The sequence below is a fragment of the Mycteria americana genome, chromosome 14 (assembly GCF_035582795.1).
Source record: "Mycteria americana isolate JAX WOST 10 ecotype Jacksonville Zoo and Gardens chromosome 14, USCA_MyAme_1.0, whole genome shotgun sequence".
NCBI lineage: Eukaryota > Metazoa > Chordata > Aves > Ciconiiformes > Ciconiidae > Mycteria > Mycteria americana.
The window spans coordinates 18,634,004-18,658,455 of NC_134378.1; the positions used below are offsets into that span (position 1 = coordinate 18,634,004).

Sequence of the window (24,452 nt, forward strand, 5' to 3'; positions counted from 1 at the left end):
AACACCGGAGCGGCGCCGCGGCCGCGCACGACACCCGCCCCTCCGCCAGCCAGAGCAGGGCCGCAGCCCCCTGCCCGGCGCCCTCTCAGCGGGCAAGGACCGCCCGGCCCGCCCCGGCCCGCCCCGCCGGGCCTGGCTCCGCCCCGGCCACCGGAAGCGCGTCCACTGCGCGCCGGAAGGGACGGTGCGCGGCGCTGGCGGGGGAGCCGCGTGCGTGCGTGCGTGCGTGCGGGCGGGCGGGCGGAAGCGGCGGCTGCCGCGCGTAGGAGCTTCCGGCGGAGCAGGCTGTGTTTCGGGAGCGAGTGACGGCGGCGGCGGCGGGAAGGAGCGCGGAGAGCTGCAGCCATGGTGAGCCGGGCGCTCCGGCAGGCCCGCGCGGCGAGGGCTCCCGCGAGGCCGCGGTGCAGCGAGCCCCGCTCCGCCCCGGCGCTCGGTGTAACGGTGGTCTCTTGCAGACGGTGGGAAAGAGCAGCAAGATGCTGCAGCACATCGACTACCGCATGCGGTGCATCCTGCAGGATGGTCGCGTCTTCATCGGCACCTTCAAGGCCTTCGACAAGCACATGAACCTCATCCTCTGCGACTGCGACGAGTTCCGCAAGATCAAGTGAGCGGCGCGGCCCGCCCCGCCAGCCCTGGTTCCGCCAGCCCTGGTCCCCGTTGGCGGCGCGGCCGGGCCCCGCCGCTCTGCTGCGGCGGGAGAGCCCGCGGCCGTCTGCCCGCGCAGAGTGGAGAGCCGGCGCAGCAGCTGGGCAACGCCTGCTGCCGGCTTCTGCAGAAGCGGTCGTGGTTGTAGTCTCGTTTGTCAGATCCCCAGCTCCCGCGGTTCAGGGGGCGCTTTGTGTCCGTCCTTTCCCAATAAGCGGCATACACCTGTATGTCATGCCACCTTGTTGCTGTAACAGTTAAGCATCATGGGGAAAAAGTTATGGAGGCAGTACGCATCTTGTGTTTAGACTTCTCTGTGTACTTAGTTTGAGGCATATCAAAATGTGTCTTTTACGGTAGGTTCTCCTCTCTGGAGTAGTCTAGTCATATACTCTATGGCAAATTCAAGGAGTGGCATTGATTTTTTTTTCTCTGTCTTGCAATGTTTTCTTCTCACTAGACCTAAAAATTCAAAACAGCCAGAGCGGGAAGAGAAGCGAGTCCTTGGTCTTGTGTTGCTGCGAGGAGAAAACCTGGTGTCCATGACAGTTGAAGGACCACCTCCAAAAGATGTGAGGAAAACGAGCACAGAACTGTGAAGGGGAAGGGACGTCCGATAAATTTGCTTCCCTGCAGGAGAATGCTACTACAGCACTGTCCTAGCCTTCCAGATGCTGTTGCGACTAGGTCCAACAGATTTCACTGCAGGAAGTTCTTATCCCTTTGTGGGCTTGGACATTAATTGGACAAAGGAGGGCTGTGGGCATCCCTAGGATGATCTGAGAACTTTTGTTTTGATAAATCTTTCTTTTGGGGGGGGGATCTGTTTTCAGACTGGAATTGCCCGGGTACCTCTTGCTGGAGCTGCTGGAGGACCTGGAGTTGGGAGAGCAGCAGGGAGGGGAGTACCAGCTGGTGCACCCATGCCACAGGCTCCAGCAGGATTAGCTGGCCCTGTCAGAGGAGTGGGAGGACCATCTCAACAGGTGAGATGCTGTGACCTATTAAAAAAAGAGTTGTCTAGTATATTCTAGGGTGGCTTTCAATTCTTGGTACCAATATGATGCAAGAAATTGGTGGAGTGGAAGAACTGTAATCTTAGTTTCTGTTACCAGGGAGTTTGAGCCTAGCAAGGCTTTTTAGATCCCCCTAGGGACTCTGTCTTACATGATGGAAGAGGCTTGAAAAGTGCAGCTTCTTGCACAGAATTCAAGTGTATCCATTGAATTGTATTAAATAATGCCACACACCTGTAATACGTTACGAGGAGACTGGTGTAATTTTCTGGAGGGATAATAATTTGAATCTTGCTTATTTTTTAGTTATGAATGTAAAGCAGATGTTGTGCTGTTTCTCTGAACCTGTTTATTTTATTTACAGGTGATGACACCTCAGGGTCGTGGAACAGTTGCAGCTGCTGCTGCAGCAGCCACTGCTAGCATAGCAGGAGCCCCAACCCAATACACACCAGGGCGTGGGGGTCCTCCCCCACCCATGAGCAGAGGAGCACCTCCTCCAGGTAGGAATTACTTAATAGAGCGTTATGTGGCAAAATTGGTAATGAAGAAGTATTTACCCAAGTCTGATGAAAATCTGGTATTATGAAGGACTATTCCAATATCCAGCTAGAGTCTTGAATATTCAGCTGGATTTATACGCTTGTTCTTTCTCTGGCTTAAGGAATGATGGGACCTCCTCCAGGCATGAGACCACCGATGGGCCCACCGATGGGAATGCCACCTGGCCGAGGTGCTCCTATGGGAATGCCCCCACCAGGCATGAGACCACCACCCCCAGGAATGAGAGGTGAGCAGTGGTTATCTTAAGTACCTAGAAGCTATTAGAAGCCATAACATAAACAAAATGTTTGAAGGGTGATATGTTTCAATGCCTCCCTAGCTATGCTAGTTGTCAATAAATGCCTCAATGCCAAAAAAGGAGTCCTAAGGCCACTCTGAGCACGGTGAAAATGTCTTTCTGGTTTAGCCTTGCTTCCTCTTTCCTCTTCAACTCTTTCCTTTATTCCCAGGACCCCCTCCACCTGGCATGCGTCCACCAAGGCCGTAAGATATTCTATAATGTACCTTTGAACTATGAGAAGACTGATTAAGGGAATATACCAAGCAGTACCACCTGTCAAAACTTTGCTATGTATATTTTATAGTTACTGCTTGTAAAGTTTGCCCTTTTTAATAAAGTTGGAAAACCCAATACTTTGAGTCACTGGTGTACTGGTCTATTTCAGGAACACAGCCGTTACCTTTCACTACTGCACTTCGTTCACCCCAGAAGGTTTGAAGTGAAAAGCTCTGTTTTGACAGGTCAGAAGCTAACAGTTGGTCTGGGCCATTCAGGTCTATATTGGTCTGTGTTCCTTATAGGAATTAAAGCATATCAATGAACTTCAGCAAGGCTGATGGAAAAAATTTGTTGGGATGGTGGAGATGTTAAACTCTTTTCTTTTGAATTTTTACTATTTTGATGAAATTAAGTATGGGTTACTGACCAGAATTGTGCCTGCTTTATTCACAGTGGAACAAGTACAAGTATTCCTGTGTTAGGAATAGCGATCTCTGATTCTCTGCATTAAGCTGCTGCTTATTAGCCTGCAGTAAACCTGCTTGATTGTTATAGGTGGAGCTGCATTGCTTCTAGTAAAAAAAAAAAAAAAAAAAAAGCCAGGATGAGCAAACCTATCATTAATTGCATACAGTAAACCAGCCTGCATTCTGGTTGTAATCTTCCCTTCTTGCCTCAGCTTACAGCTGCTTTCTTTTCAGTTAGGAGGAAGCTGTCTCCCCCCCCCCCCCCCTTTGGAGATAATCCTTTCTTCAGCTAGTAGCCTCTTGGAAATTTGTTTTAATTCCTTTGACTGTTATCGCTGAAGCCATCTTTGTGACAGGTAGTTTGAAAAACTTTTTCTTCTGTATTTTAGAAATAGGCTCTCAACCACAGAAATCCTTTCAGCCATATTAATTAATTGAGATCACAGAAGGATATGAACCAAGCAGTAAGAGTTCTTCAGTTTTTGCCCTAAAGACAAGTTGACTTATACAAAAGTCTGATAGAAAGATGTAACATATCCCAGCTCTCAGTTGCTCCAGCTATCCTATAAAACAGAGCAAACATTTTAGGAAAAAAAAACCCCAAAAGAATCAATCCTTTATTGCATGGGCTGCTGAAGATGTTTTCACACAGGGTCTTCAACCAGGTATTAACAAACATCCCAAAGTTATTCCAGAACTTGAAGAAAAACTATTCAATATTACTGAAGTTGTCTCCTCCCAGTACAAAGAAATCCAGGCCCTGGAGAGAGCACGTCTGAAATGTCTGCGTTGTCCAAATTACCCATTTGGTAATTACCAACAGTTCTTACTTTCTCTTGTACCTGAAAGAGAAGATATTTGAAATGACATTCCACTAGCCCAACTGTCAATGCTAGGTAAGGAACAGCACTGAGAAGCCCAGTAATGTGCTGTTAAAGGTAGTATCCTTGATTGCCCCCAGTATCAGACCTGCAGGAGGAGGGTAAGCTACTGCAGAACCAACAAACCTTTTAGCAAGGGCCTTTAAACAATCACAAGAAGAGGAAAGAGAAAGCAGTGGGAAAAACCCAACCAAACTTGAATAAGAAAGTAAAGGGAGCTATACCTGGACTTGGATTTGAAGTTTCCTCCTTTCCTATGTTGGGCCATACCCAAGCGTTTTCGATCTTCAAATGATGGGCTTTTTAAGAGAGAGGGGGGAGGTAAGACAAAAACCACTGAAGTACAGCAATAGTACAGGTACTTCCTGCAAGAATCCCTTCTCTGCTCTGCCCACCTTTTCCTCCCAATATCAGTCAAAGTATCCCTGAGAAAGTCCAGGGATGCAAAAAAAAAAAATCCCACCTACTGCTAAAACATTACCCGGCACGGTACTGCTTCAGAGCCTTCCTGCTTGTATTGGTAAGCTCTTCATCAAACACAGACAGATTTTTCCTCCGCTTGGGGCCTAAGACAGAGACAATAGTCAGAACACTGGCTGTAAAGAGAAGGCCACAGCATCACCTTGTTTACTAGAGCCCAGTAGCCTTGACCACAACAATTAGCCTAACCATCAGGAAAAGCAATGACCTCCCTGCACTCACCCTGGCCAGCACCAGTGGCCATTCCTTCAAAGATCAGTGCCTCCCTCTCTACAAATTAGCTTAGTTTACCAATTTGTAACAAAGTAACTGATATAAGGTAGGTCAGCTGTAAAACAAAAGTCTCCACCTGCTGATACTGCTGCTGGTTCATCCTCTGGCAAGACTCTGGCTCGCTTAGCTCGACGATTCCTTTTTGCCAGCCGCTCAGCATACATTTGAGATTTCAAGATTTCAAACTGTGACCTCTCCTCTGGCTGAAAGGTTTTAAAATGCAAGTTTACAGTGATGTGAGGTTTTGCTAAGGGAAAACTAGGATAGTCCACGCAGGGTCCCACTTGTCCATAAATGCACTCACTGTCATTTGGACTTTTTTCTGTCTGTCCTGCATAAATTTCTTCCTTTTCTTTTTGCCTCGTAATGCTAAGTCAAACTCCTGCAGGGCTTTAGCCACTAGAGAGACAAAGAGAAGCACAGAATAAAAAAACTTTAAGTAAAGAGCAGAGTCCAGTTGCAGCTATGGAATTTAATATAGCAGCAGTGTCATGACTCACATTTCTCTTTCTTCCTCTCCTCACGGGTCTGGAACCAGCTCCGCTCCAAACCCTCACCCAGAGTCTCTTGTTTTCCTGTCTCCAGCTGCTTCTTTGCCCTATTGATCTGAGATAATTCAGGCAAGAAGTGAGCTCATGGTGGCTAAAAAATACCTATCTCTTCCCTTTCTAAAGTAGGCAGGTTAAGTACATCAGGGTAACCTCCTTATGCACTATATATAGAGAGAGATCCTAAAAAAAAAACTACAGTAAAAAAAAAAATCCTAAAAAATCCCTTACCTGGGCCTCTGACTGCTGCATCTCACGTTCCTCACGCTCCAAGCACAGGACTGCATACACATCTTTCTCTAGATTCTCAATCTTCTCCCGAAATTTTAGTATGACATCTGAAAACAATACAGCGTGAACATCAGAAGCAGCTCATGTAAAGTCCATCTTGTTTTTCAGAAGCTCTTTTAGTGTCCCTCTGTACCATGAGATTCCCTGCCTACTGCTCTCCTGCTTTTTACCTCAGCAAAGTGTGTACCTTGGGGGAGAATTCTGGCTTTCACTGGTGTTTTGGCAGTCTTCACAATATCCTTCAGCATCTTGCGCTCTTCCTCACCCACAAGTGAAACTGAACGACCAGCCCTGCCTGCTCTTGCTGTCCGACCCACTCGATGAACATAGTGTTTGGTGGTGTTGGGCATGGTAAAATTGATTACCTAAAACAGAAACAGTGTTAGTAGGGAAACAATATTAAAGGACTCATTAAAAAGCTCAGCACTGCAAATACTCACTGTTTTAACACCTTCAATATCAAGTCCGCGTGCAGCCACATCTGTAGCTACCAGAATATCAATCTGCTCATCCTTAAAGCGCCTAAGCAGAGATAGCAAATGCATTAGCATTGAATACAGCAATCCACCTCTGCCCTAAAACTTCCAACTCCTAACTTATTTTTTGCCTATGATTGCCAACTAAGCCTGCTACTACCTGAGTGCTTCCAGCCGCTGTGCCTGAGAGAGGTTCCCATGAAGCTCCCCAACCCGTAGACCCATCAGCCCAAGGAGGATGTGCATACGGTGAGCTTGCTTCTTGGTCTGGGTGAAAAGCATCACATGATCTGGGAAGGTTCGTGTCAGTAGAGCTGAAAGAAAGTCCTCTCAGTAGCCTGCTTCATAGTCACCTACCAATTCCAGCTTTTCTTTGCTCATCACTAACCTGATACAATGGCCTCACGGTCCCCCTCTCGATTGGGTCTGATCCGGATAAACTCCTGCCGCAGAAAAGGGGCAACATCTGTGTTGCTGTTCACAAAAATTCGGATGGGATTTTTCAGGGAAACAGAAGCCAAATCTTTCACCTACCGAAACAGGTTAAGAAAAAGTAGTCCACATAAAAAGTAGTCCACATAATCTCTGCTAAAAGACTAGACAACTTCTATTCAACTTTCTGCCTCAACACGCTTCTCAGCAGCCTGTCTTACCTCCTCTGTCATTGTGGCAGAGAAAAGCATTGTCTGACGGTGGTTGGAGCACAACCTGATTATTTCCTTCATCTGTTCCTCAAAGTATTCATCCAGCATCCTACACAGGAGAAAAACAGCAAAGTAAGGCAGCTTCATTTGGTTCTAGCTAAGAAACATTACTTAAAGCAGGGCAACAAAGACTGCTCTATAGCCTGGGAAAAGGAAAGCAGAAAACTACCATCTCATTTTTCACTGCTGTCCTGCTTAGCCTACCTGTCTGCTTCATCCAAAATCAGCACCTCAACACTGCTCAGGTGGAAAGAAGGGCAGTTGTGGAGATGATCAATCAGTCGCCCAGGAGTGGCGATAAGAATGTCTGGCCCAGAGCGCAGAGCTGCTTCCTGAGTCTTCACATCTAGGCCACCTGAAAGAGAGTGAACATGGACTGCTGACTCCCTGAGCAGGTTGCGGCAGAGCACACAGATCCAAATTGCCTGAGGAATGGGAAACAACTCAGATTAATACCATATCCACAATTAGAAGTGATCCCACCTTTTCTTTCTCAGAAACCAACAAACAAAAAGTATGGCACAGTACTGGAAAGTGAGATTTTAAACCATAGCACACCTACTGGAACCATACCTCCAATAACCATACAGCCTCCAGTTTTATAACACAGAACTCCCAGTTCTGTACAGCAGTTTACATGTATTCCCAGTTCTGTATAGCGAGCTGTACAGTTCACATAAGCAACTTAATACTCACCTACAGCAAGGCAAGTTGTGACGCTGCTAAACTGTGCCAGCTGTTTTGTGACAGAGTGCACCTGAATACCCAGTTCTCGTGTTGGCACTAGAACCAATACCCTTGTTATTGGAGCCTGACGAGGTTTGTAAATCAGGCGCTCAAGGACAGGCAAGATGAAGGCAGCTGTTTTACCTAAAGAAGAAAATTAAGAAGAACTACCAAGAATTACCAGCTACTGTGAATAACTAATTCTCCATGTTTCCTGTGCCCTGTTTAAACCCCTACCTGTCCCAGTGGCAGCACAGGCACAAATATCCTTCCCCAGAAGACTTACTGGGATACAAGCCTTCTGAATTGGGGTTGGTTGCTTGAAGCCAAGAGCTGTGATTGCCTACAAAGGAGATAGAGTTTAATTGCTCTGTCTCAGGTATGACCACATCTGGAGTACTGTGTCCAGTTCTGGGCTCCTGAGTACAAGAGAGACATGGACATACTGGAGAGAGTCCAGCAAAAGGCCACAAAGATGATGAAGGGACTGGAGCACCTCACATACAAGGAAAGGCTGACAGAGCTGGGACTGTTCAGCCTGGAGAAGACTTGGGGACAATCTTATCCATGTATATAAACACCTGAAGGGAAGGTGTAAAGAGGACAAAGCCAGCCTCTTTTCAGTGGTGCCCAGCGACAGGACCAGAGGCAATGGAAACAAACCGAAACACAGGAGGTTCCCTCTGGACACCAGGAAACACTTTTTCACTGTGAGGGTGACTGAGCACTGGCACAGGTTGCCCAGAGAGGTTGCAGAGGCTCCATCCTTGGAGATATTCAAAAGCCATCTGGACATGCTCCTGGGCAACCAGCTCTAGGTGGCCCTGCTTGAGCCGGGGATTGGACCACATGACCTCCAGAGGTCCCTTCCAACCTCAGCCATTCTGCGATTCTGTGACAAGTCTCAAGATGGTGTTGACATATTGCAAATCAAAGAATGGTTTCCACTATTTGGGAATAACAGCTCCTAAAGGACTGTCACACTAGCTCCCACATAATTTCCTTTTCAGAGAGGCTGCAAAGAGAAGAGGAATTTGACAGTTCTGATTGGTGGAGGGAAGGCTGTACAACATTTTTCAGAACAACATATGTAATAACTAAACTAGGTAAATACCTTTAGCAAAGGTCGTGAAAGATTCATGTCCTGGAATGACAAGTTATCATCATATTGAGAGGCATCTTCAAAAAAGCTCTCTGCTTCCTAGAAACAGCAACAACAACAAAACTGGAACAACACAGGCAACAACACAACATGTTATCAAAGGGCTCTGGGCTGTTTTTTGAGCTACAGTTTGTTAACCAAAGTCAAATTCCTCCAGAAGAAATGCTGGAGAATGACCTAGTGTCATTCTGTCCAACACTTACCATTTCTCCCTTTTTCAATCTCCTCCATTCCTTCACTTTGACTGTATCTGCAGAGCAAGAGAAATGTGATAGGAATTAACAAGCACAGCTAAACACATAACAAGATATGGTGACTACCTTAATCTCATACTTTTTGCTCTGAATGAGTTATTGAGGGAGAAGCCTGAAAAACAAGTCCAGGCATGCAATGGAGTAAAATGCCAAGCAAATATCCTTCCTCAGGGATGAGTTCAATTAAAGTACTATGGCTACCATTCAAAATAGGCTTGACCAAAATCAGAAGGAAGACAACAAAAACTAAGAGATTCTTGCCCACTCCCAGCAAGGCTTCACTACAAACTTTTCTCCAGCGAGCCAACAGTCTGTCAGATTCTTGCTCCTGACCATCTCTCTATGTACTGCTAATACCTGCTTTTGTGAAGAGAGTTTCATCATCCAATGAATACTGAGACTCCACATCTTCTTCTTCGTCCCTACTGAAATCCTCACACTCCCTCTTTTTGGTTTGATTATCCTCAGTCTCCGTATCTTCATCTCTCACTTTTGCTTGTTTAGCTTCTCTTTCCTAGAAAAAGATTTTTAAAAAAAGTTTTTAAAAAAAAAGGATAAAAAAGAAACTTCAATCCTTTGTGAGCTTTTGTTTGTTGTTACTATAAGCCCATTCACAGATACACCGTTTTGCATAACCTTAAAAATTCTGCATTCTCATCAGTTCAGCAACACATCAGGTGTGGCTGCAAACCCAGTTGAGGTGATGAGCTGCACCTTGAGCACTGCAGCTCGGGATGCTTTCAGAGTCTGTGCCTCCAGAGGGAACACAGTAGAAGACCAAACCCATACCAGTCTTTTCAGTAATGAGAGAGAAAGGCCCTGACCTGGAACTTCCTTTTCTGTCTCACTTTCTCAATCTTCTCATCCAGCGTCGTAGCTGCTCTCTAGGCAGGAAATCATAAAAGAGGAGCCATAAGAGGAGCCCGGGAAGGCATGGGGCACCGTAGCCTCAGGCACTACAGCCCCAGTCCCAGCCCCAGGCCCAGGCCTCACCTTGCCGCGGAGCTGGCGCAGTGCCGCTGCCCAGGTGCCTTCCCCACCGGCCTCTGCCTCACCAAAGACGAAGGCGGCACTGAAGTCCCCGCCTGTGGGGCCCCGCCGTCTAGGGCCCGGCGCCCGGCACAGCTCCTGTGGTAACACCAATGAGCAACGACCGCAGGATGGTCGAACCGGACCGCACCAACCTCGGCCCCAGTCCAGCACGATCCAGCCCGGCCCGGCCTCCGCACCAGTCCACCCCGGCCCGCCCACGACCCAGGCAACAGATCGTTCCCGGCCCGCCCACGACCCAGGCAACAGATCCTTCCCGGCCCTACCTCCTCATCCTCGGAGCCCCCAGACTCAGGGTCCTCGGGCCCCACATCCCCCTCTGTGATGGTGCCCACCAGGCCCAGACTCTGCAGCATGGCCGCAGCCCCACAGCTCTGCCCGGAACCGCGCACCACCACGTGAGCCGGCGGCCGCGCATGCGCAGAGCCGGCCCAGGCCTGTGCTTGTGGGTGGGGCGACGGCTGCCCCCGCCCCGCCAGGCGGAGAGGTAAACCGAAAGCGGCGGTGCTGGGTGGGAGCGGTGGTGATTGCTCTTCCCCAGGCGGGCCGCTGGTGCTGGGGGAAGGAGGAGAGGCTCCGTAGCAGGGACGCTGCCCGCCGGGGACGACGGTACCGGGGGAGGGCGGGGAGCGCTGCCCGGCGGGAGCGGGTCGGGGCCACGGCTGGGTGGGGGTCGCTGCCCGCCGGGGGCGGGAGGGGGTCGGGGTCGGGGCTGTGGCTGTGGCCGTGTGGGGGGCGCTGCCCACTGGGGCTGGGGGGAGGGGAGGGGATGGCGGGGGGCCCTGCCCGCCGGGAGCGGGAGCGGGTCCGGGTCCGGGTCGAGGCTGGGCGGGGGGCGCTACCCGCCGGGGATGGGAGCGGGCCGGGGCCGGGGCACTGCCCGCAGGGAGCTGGCCGGGACTGGGGGAGGGCGGGGGGCGCTGCCCGCCGGGGGCGGGCTGGGCGGGGGTGGCGGGGCGGGCCTTGCGGGGAACTGGAAAGTGAAACTTTCGCCGGTGGCGGGGCGGGCCTGGCGGCTGCCGGCCGTGCGGGGAGCGCAGCAGTGCCGAGCACGACGGTACCTGTGTGTGGCTACAGGAGCGGCGCAGCCCAGCCCGCCGCGCTGGATGGTGCCCTCGCCCCGGAGAGCTGCGACGCTCCGCAGAGGAGTCACCGGGCCGAGCGATGGAGGGTGCCGGGCAGGAGCCTTGCTCCCGGCAGCCCCGAGCTGGAGGAAGAGGTGAGAGTCGCCCGGTGAATGCAGGGCAGGAGGCTGTGGGAGACCTGGGGGATGGTACTGGTACAGAGGGGATCCACTCCTTCCCTGCCTGTGTATAGTGAAATTTCCTCTCAAGCCTAAATTCCAGCATTTCCTTATTTGACCCTGGAGCCTGGTTGGGGCCATGCGGTGATGATGCATTGCAGCAGTCTCTTTGCTAACTGTTTCTGCTAGGATTCAGTGCTTCCCGAAGTATTCTGTTGAGAGCCTGACAAAGGCTTTATGGTCCATGCTTCCTGCTGCTCTGAGAGGCCAAACTTTGTCCAGAAGGTCTGTGTTTTGACTGTGCTATATACACTCAAAGTCAGCTGCTGCTGCCTTTGTTGTTATTTCAATGATGGCTAACTTCGGAGGAAATCCTGTCCTATGCAGGAAACTTCATCTTTGGCCTTTCCTAGTTCTGCTTTCTCTTCTGTGGAAAAGGGTTTAGTTTTTTAGTGTCTTCATGGCTTAACAGCTTAAGTGAACTCTAGGCATGGCACACTTTAGTAGTTAGAAAAAGGAGTACAAAGGAAACACCAATTTGAAAGTCTGGGTGCAAATATAATGGTAGTTTTCTAACTCGATGCCTGATGTCCAAAATATGCTGACTATCAGGCCAAAATGCTCATGCGTTTGTGTTGGGAGGCAGGTTAATGTAGTTGATTTATAATTAAGGAGTGTCTTTTTTTTAAGGGCATGCTGATCACTGGGATACTGGCTTTATACGAAGAGGCAGAAACAGAACAAATAATGTGTCCGGCCAGGCAGCTCAGTTAGGGGAAAGCCCCCAAGCAAGTAATTATACTCTTCTACCTGGGCAAAGAGAGGAGAGATCTGGTGGTTGGATTTGGAGAGTTCCTCAATCAAGCAAGAATAAAGCAAGAAACCAAGGTGGACAGGCCAACAGTGGAGCCGCAGGACACTGGAATGAACAGGAGAATGAGGGAAGGAGAATGAGGCATCAAGGTGGACACGCACATGAGAGGGCCAGAGGACCCTGGAATGAGCAAGGAAATGAGGGTAGGGGAAGGAGGCATCAAGGTGGACAAACACATGAGGGGGCTAGAGGACCCTGGAATGAGCAAGAAAATGAGGGTAGAGGAAGGAGGTATCAAGGTGGACAAGCACATGAGAGGGCCAGAGGACCCTGGCATCAGCAAGAAAATGAGGGTAGGGGAAGGAGGTATCAAGGTGGACAAGCCCAGGAAGGAGCTAGAGGGCTGAGGAATGGGCAGGAAAATGAAGGTAGGGGAAGGAGGATGGAACCTCGGGAGAATCCTCATTTCTACCAGAACCCTACCTCAGGTGGTGCCCAGCTCAGTGAGCAGCCTCAGCAAGTCAAGAGGATTGGCTATAAATTCCTAGAAAGTCTCCTCCAGAAAGACCCTTCAGAAGTTGTCATCACCCTTGCCTCCAGTTCGGGTTTGAAGGAACTTCTTTCCCAAACGGCTATGAAACCCAATTTCCTTCAGCTTGTTTGCCAGGTGCTTCAAAAAGCATGCAGTTCCCGAATGGATAGACAGAGTGTCCAACAGCTTCTTGGAGTGGTGAAGGAGTCCAACTTTCTCAAGATCTGTCTGCCGCAGTATGTGTCTGACATGATAACAGAAGCAGTCCCTGCTGTACGTCATCAGTACCCTATACATATTAGCAACATCATTTCACTTCTTCAGGATCTGATCAGTATTTTCCCAGCCAGCTCTGTGCAGAAAATCTCCATTCTCTTGACAGTCTTGCCAGCATCCATAAATGCCCTGAGAGCTTCTGGTGTGGACATCACAGAAGAAACAGAGAAGAACCTAAATAAAGTCCAGATGCTTGTGGAGCATCTGCAGGAGAAGAGACGTGAAGGCACACTGAGGGCTGATAATTATACTCTTATGCAGCCTCAGACTGATAGTCAAGAAGAAACCTATCGTACAATGACCATTTATCCGACATATAATGAGGTACACCATGATGAGAAACCCTTTCTACGTCCCAATATTGTTTCTGGAAGATATGAGAGCACCAGCATCTATCTTGACACCCATTTCCGGCTTTTGAGAGAAGACTTTGTAAGGCCTTTAAGGGAAGGTATCTTGGAGCTTTTACAGAGCTTTGAGGAAAAAGGTTTGAGAAAAAAAAAATTTGATGATATCAGGATCTACTTTGATACACGGATTATTACCCCTCTCTGTTCCCCATCTGGTATTGTTTACAAGGTCCAGTTTGACATAAAACCATTAAAGTTTGTACGATGGCAGAATTCCAAACGGTTGCTATATGGATCCCTGATCTGCATGTCCAAAGATCACTTTGAAACATGCCTTTTTGCCACTGTTTCTAATCGTGATAATGCAGATCTTGCCCATGGGATTGTGCAGCTATGCTTTAATGCACAGAGCCAGGCACTGCTGGCAGAGGTTCAGCCTTCAGACTCCTTCCTCATGGTAGAGACAACTGCCTATTTTGAGGCCTATCGGCATGTGTTAGAAGGGTTACAAGAAATCCAGGAAGAAGATATCCCATTCCAGAAGTACATCGTGGAATGTGATGCACAGGTGAAAAAGCCAACATACCTGACAATGGATACTGCCTACAACTTTGCACCCTTGATGGAAGATCCCCTGTCAGATGAAGAGATGTATCCTGATGGTTTGAGAAAGCAAAGTGTCCATGTTCTGGATCCCAAGCAGTGGCCTTCCATGGAAACCTTGAGATTAGATGAATCTCAGATGCAGGCATTGAGTCTTGCACTCACCAAGGAGCTGGCTATTATCCAAGGACCTCCTGGAACTGGTGAGAAACATTTGCTTTAAGTCTCTGTCATTTAAGGAGTTGTCCTTGATTCCCCTATCTAGGGAGATTAACTTCAGAGAAAGCCAGCTATACTGTTTCCAAACCTTTAGTCCCATGCCTAACTGATGCTTGAGTAGCCCAGTTAGCGTGAGCTGTGGAGAAGGTTAAAATACCCTCAGATACCCATAGCTGATCTTACGCATTGCTGACCTAGTTGCAGGTAGACACCAAATGCACTGTTGGCTCTGCTTGTGTATTGGGGTGGAAAAAACTTTCAACCATCTTTGATAACATGGTGCCTCTTGCTGTGCAACAGTCCTATTTGTCTTCGTAGCATGTTAGAATGTTGGGAGTGTTCAGCCATGATCCTCTGTGTGAATAAAGCATTACAAGGTTAACTGTAATTGTTTTAAATGGTACCTGAACTCAACAAGCACCACTGCTTGTATTCCACTAGTATGTGGATGTTTCATGTGCAGCCAAATGTCATGTATGAAGCCAGTATCAGAGTGGGCTGGGGGACGCAGTGGCAGAGGAAACCCTGGGTCCAGATTGAGTGTATTAACCAAAAGAAACATTCTTGCAGAGCATGGCCTTGCTCAACTACAGGCCAGAATGACAATGTCATGCTACTTCATTTACATTTTGTAAACTAGTTACCTCTGGGGTCAGCTGTCCTGGCACAGACCAGATTTGCAGCCTAGAAGGAGATCTTGTATCTGTTTTTGATGATTGCTGTGTTTCAAGGCACTCCGTAGAGGGTGGACCACCCTTTTCTGATTCTGAGCTTGTTTTGCAGGGAAGACTTATGTGGGTTTGAAGATCGTTCAGGCTCTCTTGACTAATAAGCATGTGTGGCAAAGCACTGTCCAGAAGTCTCCCATCCTTGTAGTCTGCTACACTAACCATGCACTGGATCAGTTCTTAGAAGGTAAGAGTACCTGACAAGTATGATGGAGGGTCAGGTAGAAATTATACTTACTCTGCCCATCTTCTAGCATGATGAGTGCCCTTTTGGCTTTTTCTAGTGACTCTAGCCCTATTGATACACAGTAAGAAAACTTAACTCAGACCAATCCAGTGTAGCATTTGCAGACAAAGGGTGTTCTCCCTACCCCTTGTCCTACTGCAGAAAACAGAGCTTGCCTCTTCAGTACTAATATTTCTCTTTCATTTCCAGGAATATACACATTCCAAAAACACGGGATGGTGCGTGTTGGTGGCAGAAGTAGCAGTGAGGTTCTGAAGCAATTCACCTTGAGGGAGCTGAGGAAGAAGTGTGAATTCCGATATAACTTGCCAATGCATCTCCGCAGGGCCTATGTGAATGTACGTGCAGACTTCACTGGAGATGATGGGACTGGGTTGCCTGTGCACTGGAGGAGCTAACTAAACTTCCTCCACACTTGTTCTTTCACCTTGTCTTACACTGAAGTCAGCCTCTTAATTCTTCTGTCCTTGTTCACTTTATCAGTTTCTTGTCCTGCTGTTTCTGAACTTTGTTTCTCTGAGTATGATGATACCTCCCTTCTCTTTGTTATGAGTAGATAACCAGTGAGATGAAACAGGCTGAGCAGGAGCTCCAGGAAGGAGCAAAGCACTTAGAGTGCACAACATACGGAGTTCTGCATGAGCGCCACTTGGAAGCATGCATTGCGCCCCAGCACTGGGACAGTCTGATGAATGGTCTGGTAAGAGAGGTCCCTTTCTTATGAGTCAAGCAGTCCCAATGTATGCTTACTACCCTTTCTGCTAATGAGTCTGAGGTTCCTCAAGCACACTTTTTTAGCATCACTTGGCTACTAGGAAAGTGAGGGAGTGAACAGCAAGCTGTGCCAAGTGACAGGAGTCTAGACTGGGTGGGGCAGGCAGGGGTTTTAAATTTTGGTCCTTTAAACTGCAGAGATTCTAAGTGATCTTTATCAGCATAAAAATACAAGTGCCCAAATGAAAGCCTCTTAAACTGAAGGGGAGGAGGGATGCTCTTTCTGAAGATCGGAGGCTGCTCAGACTTTCTAGCTCTGGAGGTCTGTCAGGGTACTTGTCCTGGTTGCCTGCTGCTGCAAGGTGCTGCTTTGGCATCAGTCCTAAGACTGAAGTGCAATAGGCCTGGCTGATTTGACTTTCCTTATATTAGGATGATGAGGAGTTTTACTACAGTGCTTCACAACACTCAATGATTCTGGAGTGGCTGGGCCTTGGTGTAAATGTCTTCACCCAGAATGCTGCAGAGAATACAGGGGCTGAGAATCCAGGTAAAAAAAAAAAAAACCCAAAACAAAAAACCCCAGACAATCCCCCCCCATCCTCTACAGGTGTGTTTGCCTAAGCAGTGCATGTGTGCCAGAAAAGAGACACTGCTACTTAACAGACACTGAAAGATGCATGATACTGTAAGGTAGTGGAAAGAAGATTAATCTTAATTTCCACATAGTGATCTGACTGCTGCACTGTGATTCTGCTAGAGTGGCTGTGGCTTACTGCATGTGACTGGTGACTCTCGCAGGTGGTCAGCAGGAGAGAGAGGACGAGTGGGAAGGTGAAGCAAAAGAGGAGCTTTTGGAGATCCCAGAGGAGGCTGACCTGATTCAAGCTGACAGAGTGATTGAGGATGAAGAGGCAGCAAAGCCTCAGGGAAGGAAGGAGAAAGAGCACAGAGCTGTTCATGAACTAGCCAGCATGCTGTTGGCTATGAAGCTGGAGGACCAGGAAGAAGGAACAGCCCAACCACAACAGAAGACTATGCAGTGGGAGGTAACTGCATGCACTAGCTCTGCTTGACTGTGTAAAGAATAACATGGGGATGCTAATACAGAAAAATCTTTGTGCTTTAACTGCTTATTGGGGAGTTTTTTTTTCTGCAGATAACTGCTGCCCAGAGGAAGAAAATGAAACAGAAGGCGAAGGTTGAGCTCCGTAAACTAAGTGCAATGACAGAGTTAGAGGCCAAGGCTATTCAGGATCTGTGGCAACTTGACCTGAGCTCCCGCTGGAGGCTTTACAGGTGACAAAGCTATTTTGCAGGGTCTGTCAGGCAAATGTTTCCTAGGGCTGTTCCAGTTTGCAAACTCTTTCTGTCAAACCATGGTGTTTCTGTCCATATCTGTTCAGCTCCTTATTTGAACATGCTTGTTCTTACTTTCCCTGTATTGCACGGGCAGTGCTGTCATCTCCACTGTGTGTGTTCAGGACTAAGTACAGATGCTAATAATCTCTTGCCCAAAAGACAGAAGTTTTGAGATGAATCCACTCGGAACTTCTGGATCGCTATTCTGTTCCCCTTGCTGTGTGTGATAATGGCACTTTCTTCTCAGGCTTTGGCTGCAGACCTATCAGGGGTTTATTCGACGGAGGATTCTGCAGCATGAACAGCAGTATCAGGCAGCAGCAGAAAGGCTGACAGAACTGAGGCTGCAGGAAGATCTCTGCATTCTCAAGGAGGCCCAAGTTGTGGGGATGACAACTACAGGTGCACAGCAGTTGGGAAGCAAACCAGTATTGCACTGCATCGAGTAATGGTTAAAGGACCTTGTTGCCAAAAGATTAGTGTCATATGCTGCTTGACAGCCTGGGTCAGGCTGTGCATTAGTCTGCAGCTGCCTTAATCTCTGACTCCCTTTGCAAATGTGGCTATTGTGTGAGTTGTCAATTAACTGCATGAGCAATTTCTGTGCACGCTTGCACTCCCTCCATCTCAAGCAGCATTCTTTTAATAGAAATGCTCCACTTGTGCCTGCGTAAAGCACAGCTAATATCTGCACTGCTATCCCCACATCACCTTCTGGTGATGATAGTGTAAAGGTCATTGTAATATGACCCTTTGGAGAGACTATTTTAGGTTTATTTGTGTGTTGATCAGTGTATTGAGTAGGTATCTTATGTCTGAAGAGAACATTGGGAAAGGACCAAGGCAGGCATAGGACTCTAATCCCCACCTGCCTTCCCTAATAACTCTTCATATAGAAGCCATCCTTGGTATGGTGCTGTTTTAAAGTTCAAAAAGCTGAGTCTTGACATGGGGAATCTTGGGAAGAACCCCAGTCTTTTCTGGGACACAGCGTACTCCCCTCCCTGAAAACTCCAGTTATACTGCCTGCATGTAATTATATGCTGCTAAGGTTTATCTTCTCTCCTTGCTCAGGTGCTGCCAAATACCGTCAGATCTTGCAAAAAGTAGAGCCACGAATTGTCATTGTAGAAGAGGCAGCAGAGGTACTTGAGGCTCACACCATTACTACTCTGAGTAAAGCTTGTCAGCATCTCATCCTCATTGGAGATCACCAGCAGGTAATATCCATGACTAATGCCTCTAACTGTTGTGCAAGTGAACTAGAACCTTTTAACCAAACACCATATGTGAAAGGTTGCCAAGACTTACTGCTCCTCAGCTTCCACAGATGCCACAGGTCCTGTCTCCTGTAGTTTTGGAGTAGAGCTCCTGTGGGACTTATCTTTTAGTTTAACTGATACGACTTTACAAAAGCTTGTATCCACTTCAGTTGTGACTGTATCTAACTGATATTTAGCACTTCTGTAAGAATCCAGTCTATGGCCTTTCTATGGGGGACCAGCGACAGAAAGAGATGAGTGAAAATCTTACTAATACATAAGAAAAGTGCTAAAACATGGACTTCCTATCCCTTCTCTTTCAGCTGCGGCCTAGTGCAAATGTATATGACCTGGCCAAGAACTTCAATCTGGAAGTCTCTCTCTTCGAACGGCTGGTGAAAGTTGATTTCCCCTTTGTCCGTCTGAAATACCAAGTGAGGAAGAGCTATGAAAAAACCTCCATTGCATTTGCATTTAGGTTGTTTTAAGTTTGTAGTACACTTAAGTTTATATTTCTACTCTCAGAGCAGCCTAAAAGAAAGGAATGTACTATTTAATTCCCGAGAAGAATGGTAAGAGCTGTCAAACTGCCACAAACAGTGTTCCAGTATATTTCCAATTATTCAGTGATGTCATCTGCAGCACTGTGGTTCCCACATGTTTTAGTGCAAAGAACATGGCTTATTGTGGCATCTGAAACTTCCAGAGCTCTGGAGACTGACAGCACGAGTCTTCTCAGGCTGCTTCCTGCTAAATTGCTATAATAATCTATCTTGGTGCCTGGAGAAGTTAATTCTACCTCCAGCAGCCTTGTATTAAAACTACCTAGAAGAGCTCATGTAGCGGTTAGGGTGAGGTGCTGGCTTTTGTTATCTAGAACAGTGTTCTTAGATTTGCACTGAAACCAGCATTCTTATTAAAACAACCTTGCCAAATGATTTTCTTGAAGATACTCTGCTACTGCTCCCCCTGTAATTGCTGGTGGCGGCAATGGTGGGGTGGGGGAGGGTGGGGATTGGGAGGTGCTCCCTTCTTGACTCCTACTGGAAAGTCATCCTCGTCTTGTATTCAGCCACAGTCTGTACAGTGGAACAACAGAATATTGACAGAGAAATATGGTGCTCCTTCCTCAAGACTGATAAAGCTGCTTTGTGTTTCAGCACCGCATGCGTCCTGAAATTGCCCAGCTTCTCAGTCCTCATATATACCAGGAGCTGGAGAACCATCCCTCTGTCCTGAAGTATGAGAACATAAAAGTGAGTTTTCAGCAATCCAGGCAATTGCTTCTGTCCCCTCTTACTGGCTAAAATGAGTTTCTGTAAAATACAGTGTTCAAGGATTTCAAATTCTTAGATAAAGTTCAGCTATTGAAATTTATAGCTGAATCAAGGAAATGTGTGATATGGAGTTAGGCAAGCAATTTGTAGTTCTTCTGGCATTAGTGATGGTGGACACTGGAAATGAATCCAGTACTGATGACTTTAAAAGAACAGTGAAAAATGCAAGAGGAACCAAAAGAATTGTAGGAGATTGAAAGCTAGGAAGAAATCTTAAATGAGAGACTTAAAGCATAATATGTGAAACTCCAATGTAAGATAGGTGACTTGATTACTGGAACCCTTCTTCCTTGGGTTCTCTGTTTGGGCATTTTACCAATACATAACATCTGCAAACAAGATCTATTCAGCTTAAAAGTATAAATCAACTACTTATTGGCTAACATGCAAAATAAACAGGTAGGATTTAATAAGTTAAAAGTGTTAGTATGCTTGCCACACCATAAGACGCTTGAAGAGTCTTTGCTATAGTCAGGCAGGTATCAGTCAGAAGAAGTGTCATCCTCTGCTTCTTCCTTAATGTTACTGAGTTTCCATCTTACCACTAACTCCCTGTTTTCTGATGTGTTTTTCCCCACCCTAATTAGGATTTTGTGTCTCTTCACGTTGATGCTTTTCTTGCATCTTTGAACTATTAACAATCATATCTCTGTCTGTAATTTTACCTTTCTTATCTTGCATAGCCCTGTTTGCAGACTTGCTCGCAGCTCTCTGTCACAACTTAACTATTTCCCCAGAAGTCTAAGCCAAGGTTACGCTGCTATGCTGTATCAGAGCTAGGCCTTGGATCTCTGAAACACAAGCAACTGAATGCCCTGGGACAAAGAATTGGAGGTAGCTACAGAAAGAAGATTACAGTAGCTTAGCCTATGTAAATCTCTCTTCATGAAAAGACAGTACTAATGAGTTAAAAGCTCTTTAACTGGATGAGGAAAGCATACTGAAAACTATAGCAGAATGCTGACGCCAGACAAGAGAAAATTAATACTGAAGATGATTTAATTACTAGAATAAGCTATCTGGGAAAGTGGCAGGTCCTCTTTTGATATCTTGAAATCCAGATCAAGTATTTTGTAGAAGATGCTTTAGTTAAACAAATAAACAAACAAACAAACAAAAAAACCCCCCAAAACCCAAACAAACAAAAAAACAACCAACAACAAAAACCCCACCCAAAACACACAACTTAGGAGACCAGAAAATTTTACTCCATTTCTCCTATGAGAAGCTATTCTGGAGAATCTTATGGTTCCATCTGGCCTTAAAACACACTTGAGATACCAAAAGGCATCACAATTGAATCTTCCCATCTAGTACAATAATCAACATAGGTGATCAGTGAATTAAATTGTACAACAGTGGACACAGTGCCACTATGGACACCTTGGAAAACCAGAGATCTGTGTTTGAGCTACAAAAACTCTTCTTTCCTGATAAAAACAGTCTCTGGGTTTTGGCATGCAGCCCAAGAATTTCTTATGGGTAGAAGAATTCCAGTTAATAGGCAAAAAATAAAGGTCCCTGCTAACTCAAGGCAAATGGAATTTTTGAACAGGTGAGCAGACAACTCTATACCCCTGGAGCTGGTAAGTGACTACTGGAGTCACTAGTGTTCCTAGGTTTCCTGGTGGAAAAGCAATCTTCCTTGCTTCTTTATGTTTTTACTGTAGTAACAGAGAAGGCATGTGTTTTGCTAGGCAGTTTTAGGCAAATGCTAAGCCCTGTGCACTGGTAACTTAATATCTCTTTCCCACGGGGCCAAAACAAGACATTGTTCATGCCGTGAATGTGAAATGGAACTATGATGCTTTCAGAAATGTTACTAGCACTTAATCTTCTATTTTCTATAACCTGGAAAGGTACAGGAGAAACAACTCTGAAAAGATAGGGAATAAAATCATCCCCAGGAACTGATTTCATATTGGGATACTGGAATGTGATTAATAAGCTTAAATTCCTATCTGATGAATATGCTATGGAAATCTAAGAGGAAATCACCGAAGTATGCAGTAACTGCATACTATAGTCCTCTCCTTAAGAGCCCTCCTGTCAGTGGATAATTGGGGAGATGGAAACAGGCTGCAGCGACAGAAGCTGGAATTCTGTTTCTGACATTCCTTTCTTTTGTTTCAGGGGGTCTCATCTAACCTCTTCTTTGTGGAACATGACTTTCCTGAGCAAGAGATCCAGGAAGGGAAAAGCCACCAGAACCCACATGAGGCCCAGTTTGTAGTGGAACTGTGCAAATACTTCTTGTGTCAGGATTATCTACCTTCTCAGATCACCATTCTCACTACTTATACTGGGCAGCTTTTCTGTCTGCGTAAGCTCATGCCAGCCAAGACCTTTGCAGGTGTGAAGGTTCATGTAGTAGATAAGTACCAGGGGGAGGAGAATGATATTATTCTGCTGTCACTTGTGCGGAGCAACAAAGAGGAGAGAACTGGGTTCTTACAGATCCCTAATCGGATATGCGTAGCATTATCCAGAGCTAAGAAAGGGCTGTATTGTATTGGAAATATGAGAATGCTTGGCAAGGTTCCTCTGTGGAGCAAGATCATTCACACCCTTCGGGAGAAAGGTCACATTGGCCGCTCATTGGTGCTTTGCTGTCAAAACCACCCTGAAACCAAGACACTGGTATCTACAGCAGCAGACTTCAGCAAAGTCCCAGAAGGAGGCTGCAGTCGTCCCTGTGAATTTAGGTTGAATTGCGGACATGTTTGCACAAGGGCATGTCACCCATATGACACACAGCACAAAGAGTATCAGTGTCTGAAGCCTTGTCAAAAGGTGCTTTGTGCAGATGGGCACCGCTGTCCACGGTCGTGTTATGAGCCCTGTGGACCATGCATGGTGATAGTAGAGAAAACCATTTCTAAGTGTGGCCACCTGCAGATGGTGCCATGCTCTATTCCAGACAGTGAGTTTCTTTGCCAAGAGCCTTGCCAGAAAAAGTTGAACTGTGGGCACACATGCAACAAATTCTGTGGGCAGGAATGCACTAAGAGGTGTCCTGAACTGGTTACAGTCATGCTGAAATGTGGCCACAACCAGCAAGTTAAATGCTGGTTCACTGAGGAGATGAAACATGAGGAGCCTGTGGAATGTAAGACTAAGTGTTCTGTCACACTGGAGTGTGGTCATGTATGCTCAGGTTCCTGTCATACCTGCTTTGAAGGAAGATTTCATAAGCCATGTAACAGCCCATGTAAGCGCTTCTTGGTCTGCTCCCATAAGTGTCAGCAGCCTTGTACTACAGAATGCCCTCCCTGTCAGCTGGAATGTCAGAACCACTGTATCCACAGCAGATGTAAAAAGAAATGTGGAGAGAGCTGTTTTCCCTGTGCTGAGCCATGCGAGTGGCGGTGCCAGCACTACCGCTGTACCAATCTTTGCTCTGAACCATGCAATAGGCCTCGCTGCAACGTACCATGTGCTCAGCTACTGTGCTGTGGTCATCCTTGTATTGGATTGTGTGGAGAGCCCTGCCCAAAGAAGTGCCTTGTTTGTGACCGTGAGGAACTCACCCAGATCTTTTTTGGCTTTGAGGAAGACCCAGATGCTCGATTTGTACAGCTTGAAGACTGTGGCCATGTCTTTGAGTCCCAAGGCCTTGACCATTATATGGATGAAGATGATGATGTCATCAAGCTGAAGGTATGTCCTATCTGTCAGACACCTATCAGAAAGAATTTGAGATACGGCACCATTGTGAAAAGGCGACTAGATGAGATAGAAAAGGTGAAAGAGAAAATCCAAGGCCCAGCACAGGAAATTGAGTCTAGCAGACAAAGACTGCAGGCTGCACTGATAGGGAATGCTGTTCTGCGGAGGAATCTACCCCTTAAGTACCTCATGCTAGAAGATAAACTAAAAGCTTCTGATCTCTCCACAAAGAGTATTGGACTAATTGAGAACCAGCTTAACTTCTATGAACGTGTAGCAGACCTAACCAGTTCTATGAACAAAATTGATGCGAGCGAGAGGAAAGGGCTGAGAAAGCGGCTGGATGAAGTCCAGGAATGGCTGGATAAGCCACGCCTCAGTTTTACAGGACAGGAGCTCTCTGACCTGCAGTCTGAGATCCAGAGACTGACCTATTTGCTGAGCCTCTTGGCAAGGTGCAAAGGTGCAAGCGGGATGATCACCCCGGCGCTCGCAGCAGAGATTGCCAGTGCACGTGAGATCCTGGAAGGGACAAAGAAATTCACAGAAGAGGATGAGGCTGCAGTGAAGGCTGAGCTGGAGAGGCTCTGTAGTGCCTTGCCTGTGTCAGGGCTGGGGATCTCTGAAGTTGAGCGGGTGCAGATTGTCAGTGCTATTGGCTGTCCCCGTGGCCACTGGTTCAAGTGCAGAAATGGACATATCTATGTGATTGGGGACTGTGGCGGGGCAATGGAGAGAAGCAAGTGCCCTGAATGTCATGCAGTCATCGGGGGCACGAACCATACTCTGGACAGCACCAACAGCCTCGCCTCTGAGATGGACGGTGCGACCCATGCAGCCTGGTCCGAGACGGCTAACAACCTGCTCAACTTCGAGCAACTCCACCGGCTGCTGTAGCGGGGGGGGCTGCCCTGTTTCTCATCCCCCCTCCTCCGCCCCGGGGACGCCGCATCGGCTCCTCGGGCGCTGCCTGCCGCCCCTGTAGCAAATAAAGTGTACCGCTGCGCCCTGGGGCCTTGTCTGGCGGGGCGGGGCGCGGGACCGGGCGGGCTCGCCG

The 24,452-nt window shown here is 47.4% G+C and overlaps 3 protein-coding genes across 3 annotated transcripts; 2 read left to right on the forward strand and 1 right to left on the reverse strand.

Annotated features, from left to right (window-relative positions):
- Positions 1–205: 205 nt before the first annotated feature.
- SNRPB (small nuclear ribonucleoprotein polypeptides B and B1) lies at positions 206–2,867 on the forward strand. Its single transcript, XM_075517094.1, has 7 exons — positions 206–348; positions 456–607; positions 1,109–1,220; positions 1,482–1,634; positions 2,029–2,167; positions 2,329–2,454; positions 2,678–2,867. Exons 1-7 carry the CDS (start codon positions 346–348, stop codon positions 2,713–2,715), a joined length of 723 nt encoding a protein of 240 aa, XP_075373209.1. The 5' UTR covers positions 206–345; the 3' UTR covers positions 2,716–2,867.
- Positions 2,868–3,795: 928 nt separating this feature from the next.
- On the reverse strand, positions 3,796–10,464 carry DDX27 (DEAD-box helicase 27). The gene is made up of 21 exons (XM_075517243.1): positions 10,306–10,464; positions 9,983–10,117; positions 9,814–9,873; positions 9,347–9,503; positions 8,939–8,985; positions 8,688–8,774; positions 7,811–7,916; positions 7,544–7,717; positions 7,052–7,202; positions 6,797–6,896; positions 6,532–6,673; positions 6,304–6,457; positions 6,108–6,189; positions 5,855–6,032; positions 5,608–5,714; positions 5,329–5,434; positions 5,133–5,227; positions 4,905–5,031; positions 4,557–4,641; positions 4,300–4,374; positions 3,796–4,036 (listed from the first exon to the last, which is right to left on the reverse strand). Exons 1-21 carry the CDS (start codon positions 10,393–10,395, stop codon positions 4,021–4,023), a joined length of 2,274 nt encoding a protein of 757 aa, XP_075373358.1. The 5' UTR covers positions 10,396–10,464; the 3' UTR covers positions 3,796–4,020.
- A 584-nt stretch (positions 10,465–11,048) lies between these two features.
- ZNFX1 (zinc finger NFX1-type containing 1) lies at positions 11,049–24,435 on the forward strand. Its single transcript, XM_075517082.1, has 13 exons — positions 11,049–11,258; positions 11,973–14,060; positions 14,860–14,991; positions 15,241–15,389; positions 15,608–15,751; positions 16,198–16,315; positions 16,567–16,814; positions 16,925–17,064; positions 17,375–17,529; positions 18,202–18,347; positions 18,713–18,823; positions 19,550–19,645; positions 21,860–24,435. The coding sequence occupies exons 1-13, from the start codon at positions 11,204–11,206 to the stop codon at positions 24,290–24,292; spliced, it is 6,015 nt and encodes a 2,004-aa protein (XP_075373197.1). The 5' UTR covers positions 11,049–11,203; the 3' UTR covers positions 24,293–24,435.
- Positions 24,436–24,452: the final 17 nt, after the last annotated feature.